The sequence below is a fragment of the Dreissena polymorpha genome, chromosome 7 (assembly GCF_020536995.1).
Source record: "Dreissena polymorpha isolate Duluth1 chromosome 7, UMN_Dpol_1.0, whole genome shotgun sequence".
NCBI classification, from domain to species: domain Eukaryota; kingdom Metazoa; phylum Mollusca; class Bivalvia; order Myida; family Dreissenidae; genus Dreissena; species Dreissena polymorpha.
Genome location: NC_068361.1, coordinates 109,517,707 through 109,526,512, shown reverse-complemented (window position 1 = coordinate 109,526,512; position 8,806 = coordinate 109,517,707). Strand labels below are relative to the sequence as shown.

At 35.4% G+C, this 8,806-nt stretch overlaps 1 protein-coding gene across 1 annotated transcript; it reads right to left on the bottom strand.

Moving 5' to 3' along the window:
* Window positions 1–4,019: 4,019 nt before the first annotated feature.
* LOC127840027 (uncharacterized) lies at window positions 4,020–5,147 on the bottom strand. The gene has a single exon (XM_052368415.1). It carries the CDS (start codon window positions 5,145–5,147, stop codon window positions 4,020–4,022), a length of 1,128 nt encoding a protein of 375 aa, XP_052224375.1.
* Between the last annotated feature and the right edge of the window lie 3,659 nt (window positions 5,148–8,806).

Genomic DNA, 8,806 nt, shown 5'->3' with positions numbered 1-8,806 from the left:
TGTTCCATCTTTCTGATTACAAATTCCACCATCACATTCTGTAGAACAGAACATTTCACAAGACGCTCCATATTCTCCAGGTTTGCATGTAGATCAGGTATTTCCATCTACACATGTAGAGCAGTTTGTATAACATAGGCCCTTGCAATTGTTAGTGGTATTGTAGTACCCATCCTTACAGGCATCACACGTGCTAGGTGCTGTACACATGCAGTTCGTAGATGAACAAAGTGTCGCATCCTCACAATTAATACCTGTGAAACCCAACTTACATGCCGTGCAGGTACTGGTATTCGAACAAGTATCACAGTTCTCAGGATATTTATGGCATAGAAAGTTACTCTTAAAATAACCGTCTAAACATCCGTGACAACTTTGTGGATGTCCACATGTACAGCCGATATGAAGACACGGTTGACAAGAGTCATTTGATTCAAGAAGTACCCAGGGTCACATTTTGCGTAACCGTAAGTCACTGTGCAAAGGGAAAAGATATGGTTTAAAGCTTATAATCAGAACGGTTAATGCTTTAAACAGTATTATTTTTATATGAAACATATATTTTACATGTTACATTACTACAAATGAAATGGTTAATATACCGTACCATTGGCCAAAATTAGCAGTAGCTGCATTAATGTGATTGTTGGCCACACCTGCATTTTGAGCATTCACTTGAAAAAGAAAAGAACTCAATACGGTAAATCATGCTATAGTGGATTTACAAATCTGGGATGAATAACTCGCACCTAGGTTTATAAGATTAGAGATAATATACTTATTTATAAATCTGCATTGTTTATTCAAGATTGCTATATGAAACGCTCGGAAGCATTACATGTATCCGACAGACATTAAAAATGTATCAATATGCAATATGCAAAACTACCTATGTAAATAGTATTAGTTATTTTTACATGAACTTGTAAGTCCACTGGTTAATAATTTATAGAAGTTATTGATCTAAACTATAAATGTTTATATTTTAAACAATTCCACTTTTTTATTATCTTATGACTAAACCAATAACATGGCAACTTTGTGACTCGTAAGCCGTTTATATGGCTTGGTAGTACAATGTTTTGTAAATATATTTGTTTAAAATAAAATTGATCGTATTATTACTGCAAATACCAATTACTGTCTAGTATTATGCGTCATTTTAATAAAATATAAAACTACTATGATTCAATAGCTTTTTTGCGCCTAAGCGTACTATTGCCATATTTTTTGCAGTATTTTACGCAGTGGGATAATTGAACGCCAATACAAATTGTAATAAATAAGGGGAATGCAAACTTACGGAAATGTTTAACATGAACCAATATCTTTGCTTTTATGATAACGAGATGACAGATCCCGCAGTATGACAGTATATTTGTACTCGGAACAGAGGAACTAGTACACAGCACTGAAACAAATAGAATACAAATTGGGTCACCATGTCGGAACATTTAATTTTAACTATTGGGACTTTTAATACGGACCTCTGGTTATACGGACATACAGATGGGTGGCCAAGTACAATGTGTAATGCCAGGCACGTTTTTGGAGTATTCGTTCAAAAGTTTTTTTTTACAGTTTTTTAAATTCAAACTTAAATTAAGTTATTTAAGTTATATATTGCGACAACAACGCTTTTATAGAACTCTTTCTGAGTATTTTAACTGGTGTTTTAATATCATCTTTTGATGTCAGTAAACATGCGAAAATGATTTGAATTGTACTCGGATTATGTTATGCAAAGTTATATATCACAACTTAAGCATAATAAAGTCATAGTTTGGTCGTGGTGTTATAACACAATATTTTTAGGATAAAGCCGTTTTTCACATTCCATACCAGAACTACAATATTTGCGCTCAGTCGATTAGAAAAATAAATTCTTACGCCGTTGTTGATTTATTCTTTTAAACATAATAAACAACTACATTTAAAACAATCAAAGGGGGGGTACAATTTATAAGATAAGTAAATTATAGACGACTGATTACACTACTACAAATTGTGCAAAATCGCGAGTTCAACAATTATATTTGTCGTAGAAGGTTTTTGTCAAGGCTTCATGTAAATAAATTAAAATATATACTATTAAAGCAAGATGTTTTTTGTTTAGAGACACAATTAAATTAGGAATGGAATAAGTACCTGTCGAACACAAATTAACCATACGTACCTTGAACGGTTATAACTCCTGAACATGTAAGATTAATCGCTCTGAAAATGAGCACTATTACATTTTAGCTTTGAGTTATATGCTTTGACATTTTAAAAGATGTTTACGGACGACTTACTTCACGCTGAACTCTAACTTCCTGATAAACAAACCGTGTATGTATTACTTATTAGTGAACGCATGGAATGAAACACATACATATAAGTAGAATTAACGTGGACATCAAATTCACGCTCTGATAACATGACTTCCAAAAATATTTGCAAATACTCAATGGAGAGAATAAACTGTTAAACAAGTGCTTGATTTTAAACTGATACAGCTGTACAAAATATATATAAACGTTCATACCATATATTCAAAGATGTAAAAGGATAAGAATCAATAAATGTAAAAAGTGGTGGACAATACGTGAAAAGATGCACATGTTATAATACGCTTACATATACTCGTCAATTGGCTGAAACTCGAAGTACTATTCTTTCAAAAAAGAAACAACATATATATATATACATATATATATATATATATTTCATAAAAACCATATGTCCTAGTTTAGCATATGTCATAAACGCGCGGATTCTTAGTACACAGAAATGCAATGCATGTACCTTCATGTAACTATAGGTTTATTGCTTTAGTAAGTTACTAAATGTTTAACATCTTTAAATTAAACGCATTAAAGAGTTATTTGTCTTAAAATATATATTTTACAGGCATTTTTTTAAATGTTCAGCTGGCGTGACTTTTTTCTTGTCCTCTAAATAAGACCACATATTCAATTTTGCAATATTAAATGTAAATATATCAAAGCTATCTTAACTTAGCTATTATTGTGAAAGTTTTTTCATTAAAGAGGCCTTTTCACGTTTTGGTAAATTGACAAAATTGAAAAAAGTTGTTTTGTAGTCGCAAGTTTTCGTTTTAGTTATGATATTTGTGAGAAAACCGTAAAACGGAACATTTACCATGCTCTAAAATAGGCTTTTTATATGCATCTTTTGACGATTAAAAAACCTGAAAATTATAAAGCGTTGCAACGCGAAACGATTGAATAATTTGGAGAGTTCTGTTGTTGTCGTTATATTTTGTGAAACTAAGAGGATCGCTTATAAGAAGTATATAATACATCTAGATTTACATAAGGAACAATAGCCGAGTGGTCTAATGCGCAGACCTTTTACTCCATGACTCCAGGGGTCAGTGGTTAGAGTCCTGCTGAGGGTTACATTTTTCCTTTTTTTAAATTTGATTCTTGTTTTTTTACTGGAGCTTTTTAGATCCAATGTTTACATTTATCAATATAAAGCATTTAATGACAAACTTCAAATCATTCCAAAAACTGTAAAAAGGCCCCTTTAAACTACAATGGACAATGTAAATATAGCTTTTACTTTGTTTTAATTTTGCCATTATATGTTCTATATTAAATATAATTTCGGTTACTATAAAAATATGAATCTGTTCTACTTTTAACAAAAAACTTCGGGTCAATTGATTTAGAATAAGAAGTACCGGTAATCCCACACTATATCATTATATGATACTTAATAAAATAACATTAACGTACGTTTTAGTTTGACGTAACACTATTGACAAAATCCAATCAGCAAGATTGTGTAATTGGGAACTCGGAAAAACATCCGGTTGTGCTTTTTATGAACCAATATGTCTTGAAGGTTGCAGTCTCTTCTGAATGCTGCTAAGATTCAGGAAATACGTTTTTCATATGATCTGAAATGTGGAGTGTTGGCAGGGGTTTCCGGAGAATTTGGCCGACATTTGGTAGCGCTCTGGAGAAAGTGATAACGAGCGGTACCCTGGAAGTACTTTTTGAAGGCACTTACGTATGCAGCAGATTTTCTCGCTTCTTGCTATCAACTTTCTTCAGCTCTGTCTCGACGAATCGGCCATTGTATCCTCGCTTCTGTAGTTGCTCTTTTATCTCATCTCTGTGTTTTTTGTAGTCCGTCTCTTCCGAACACATTCTTTTCTGCTTCACAACTAAGCCGTACGGAATGGCCTTCTTCGTAGACTCGGTATGCGACGAGTCCATGTGCAGGTAGAGGTGCCGATCTGTTGGTTTGGTATATAGGTCTGAAACCAGCCTTCTTTTTTGAATAGACGTCATGGTGTCTAGGAATTCGAGCTGCTCTGTGGAGTAGCGGAGCTCTAGCTGTATTCGTGGATGGATTTCATTTGCAACCGCATGGAATGTCTTTAGTGCCTCCAAACCATGTGTCCACAAGCCCCAAACATCATCAACAAACCGGAAGTAGGCTATTGGATGTTTATTTGATTTTGAAAATAACTCTGTCTCCCAGGCTCCCATGTAGGTCGATGCGTAATTCATTCCTAAGTGCGATCCTATAGCAGTTCCTTCATTTAAAATGTAGTGGTCTCCATTGAATGAAATGGTGTTGTTATTTAGAACAGTGTCCATCATTGTGATCATGTCGTTGGTTGGTACTTCCGGTTGCACTCGCCGATTGAGAGCTTCAATTACTGCAGCACGGGCTTCTTCTCTTGGTACGCTGGGGTAAAGAGCCTTTACATCCAAACAAAATATGATGGTACCGTCTGGTAACGGCTGCTGTATCTGTGTTATTTTGTTTAGGAAGTCGGTTGTGTCTCTCACATACGACAGAAGTGACGTCACATGATCGCGCAATTCATTCTCCACTATTTCCGCCATCTTCTCTGTCGGGTGATTGCGGCCATTTACAATAGTGCGGAGAGGCATCCCAGGTTTATGAAGCTTCGGGTTGCCTTGAAGCTTACCGGAAGTTCCACCGCCGCTGGTGAGATACCTTTTAAGGTCACTGTCGATCGACCCCTTCTTGTATAAGGTAACCTGCACTTTCTTCACTTTGTTTTCCACAATCCTTGTTTTATCATCCGTCACCGCGACGTATGTCTCACTGTCCGACATTTCACACTTCAGCTTCTTGACATAGTCTTCCCTGTCCATTATCACTATCCCCGACCCCTTGTCGGCAGGGCGAATTACTATGTCATCGTCGTGGAGTAATTTTAATCCGCAAATGATGTCGTCTTTGACCGCTTGTATATATGTGTCCAGGCATTTGTCGCGGCCAGCCTTTGGAGTCCACGTCGAGGTCTTCTTTTTGCATTGATGCTCATCTTCCCTGGTTCTATGTTAAGCGTCTTCTGCATAGAAATATTCTTTTAAGCGCATACGGCGTTCCCACGCTGACAAGTCTGTAAGTTATTTCCCTTTGTCTATTGTTTTTCTAGTCGGTATGAACTTCAGTCCCTTCGACAGCAGGGATATCTGAGCATCAGTTAACGTTTTCTTTGACAGGTTGGTAACAACACTCATTTTGTTTTCGTCTTGTTTCGTCTTTGTTTTTGCCATGCACCGTGTGGTTTGTATTTCATCCGAGGAGAGTGTTGTTTCTTTTGTAATCACGAACGGGTCATGATTACCGGGTCATGGGACTCGAAAAATTAAATGGAACCGACGAGTACCGGAAGACCATCGAACAACTTTGGAAGCGCAAACTGAGGACGTTCAAACCATATGGACTAAACACAAAAAACTAAAATTGGCGCGCAATGTAACGTGCGATAATATAACGTCTCTTCCGCTAAAGATGATATGCTTATTCACAAATAAACGCCGCTGAAGAAGACCGAGAGGTCGAAAGCTACGGCAAATTTAATAAAAGCGTTTTATTTCATATATATATATATACTTTAAAAGCTGCCTATCCGTATATGAGATTTAAATATCGTATAAAATGATTCAAGAGAGAGAAAATTAACTACATGTATTCACATTACACAATATGACGAAAACTCAAATTGTAAGACATGTAAAGAAACATATCATAGCCCAGTGCGTTAGTTTACATATTCTCGCTCGTGAACATGGGCTATATATATAAATATCTGATAGTATGATATTTATAGTGTTCTTAATTTTACACGGTACATTTATATGATTGGTCTTTATTTGGAGTTTACTGAATGACATCCATTTACGTGTTTGTATTTTAATGTCCCTCTTCCAAAATATGTAACAACGTTTTCAAATAGTTGAAAAGACTTGTACACATAGTCAATCAAAATCTGTCATTTTTTTAGTAATGATACAAATTGCTGATCCTATCAGAATTGGCCGGCTGCCAAAAACCAAATTCCCAAAACTCCGATTTACCACTTAATTCATGCGCACTAAAAATAGTTCTTCGCAGATCTCAATAACCCGCCTTGTAAATAAAGTACATCACTATTTAACATCGAGCGCACAAATCGAGCGCGAAAAGTTCTACGTGAGACAAAGTACACAATATGTACACCGTTCTTTATCAGGGTAAGTAGATTTTCCTTTGTGTTCACATTACAAAGACACTATAAGTGTTTTCCTGATATGTTAATTATGTTAGAAAAAGCTAGTTGAAAGCGATTTATTTGACGCCAACAATAACAGTATTTTGTAGCCATGTTGTTGATGTTGTTGTATATCTCCACCGCCTATGTAGACGAGCTTTTACCGGATATGTAGAGTTGAACAAAAGGTTTTCGTTCCCACACCAGTATCGTGTAATCCTCCACCGTCTATATACACTGTTGTATATACACAAATACTGTCTTTTCTTACAGTCTCTGAGCTTCTGCACTCAACCGCAAGGGTCAATCCGTATAAATCCGGACACAGGGAGAAATTCGGACAATACTTCTTCCCAAGCACACCAAATCTAGCCCCAGGCCTTCAGTGCCTACAGCGCTTTGATTAACAATGTGATATTACGTTTCTTTATTGAACGGTATTTATGTAAAAATTACATCATTCTTTATGACTGTGTCATGATTCTTCAATTGATGGTACTTTCATTTTGTATGTAGACACATTTTCATGCTTGATGACACTGACATCTTGCCTGATGACCAATGCCTATTTACATTCTGCTTTATGGTATCATGCATGCGTACATATGCAACATTCTTGTTCGTAAACATCATGCTGGGTATGTGTATGTTGGTTTGTGCAGAGAGACTTGTGCAATAGGCGTAGTGCATAGTGGAATCAAACATTGATGCGTTGAATAAATTAACGCGATGGCAAGATGTGAGTTTCACCCAAGCATAAAGCAACATACAATCATGCATGATACAATGATGTCAATTGACAGTCGTTCCGAAATGCTACGGACGACTATGGAAATTTACGGCGTATAACGGAAATTTTATGTTAAAGCAGAAGTTGCGCCCATTTGTGTGATATTTGTTCAATAACCAAAGAAACTCTATGGATATATGTCAATATATGCTACTGATACATGTATGTAGAGCTCCAGATTTGACGCTTAAAGTCGTAAAAAATTAATTAAATTTAATAATAAAGTAGACTTAAATTCTGTGCGTCCGGTTACACATTGAAGAAATATAAATAAGAATTCAAAATTTGTGATCATGCGTAAAACTCACTATCAATGCATATAATGTAAACATTTCATCAATGAGTTCTCACTCGTCTAGGCCCTCATTAAAATCAACAGCACTTAAACGTTATTATGAATTACAGACCATGTTTGAAACAGTCGAAAAGCCAAACGTTTTCCATTATATGGTCCTTCTTTCGCAAAAAGTCTGCTGAACCCCGGCAATTGTCATGAGCTCTTCTTAGACTATAAACCTAAATGCTGATGTGCCAAAAATTATATTTACCGGTAAAAAGGAATTAATTTTACATGTTAAGGCTGAATTTTTTAATAGAGTGTAAACCAAGATTTTGCTGAAAAAGTTATCTAGAACTCTGCATGTATGTTGAGAGGAAATCCATTACATAATTTCAAATTTACTAGAGTACACTTATATAGCACCACATAAAATGCTATAAAACTATAATATTGAAGTGCACATATAAACTTCATTATAGATGCGTAGGTATTTCGAGTCAATCTCTTTCACATATGAAAGAGCTGTTGGTCATTTGGAAGTCATGCTATGCTGCTTAAAGTGCATATAGATGCATGACTTAATTTAGATTAAGCAAAATAAAACACTAAGTATTTGCCAAGATTCATAAGAGTCAAATATATACGAGAAGTAAGAGCGTAATCGTGCGCAGCGAGACTTGCTTATATAAAATTGAACCTCTTATTGCTTTTTTTTCAAATAATTTCATGTCTCCGAACTAAATTGCAATACGCCCGATGTTTTTTTATATGCGGATTTATGCTCCGATTTAAATCCATAATTAATGAACGCCTCAATATTTTCAAAAATTAACACCGGATTAATGTTCACCGACATTTTTTCATACAGATTTAATATAAATATTATGGAGCTGAACAAAAAAGATACATTAAGCCCTGTTTTCTTGGCACACGCGCTGGACAAACACCTTCAAAAAACGCTATACCAATTCCAGTACTTGTGCACTTAATTGATTGTAAACAATAATGGTTGAAATGCGTGCGTGGGAATTTTTCTGGTAACCAAGAGGGACGTCAACGTTCATGAAGCCTTTCATTCATAAATTTATATGCGCCGGGTGTAAAAACCAGCATCACCAACACATCAACTCCGTTATGTCCTGAATAAAATACATGTATATTTTCTTGAGTACTGCTACTTACAAATAACAAAAACATTCATGGC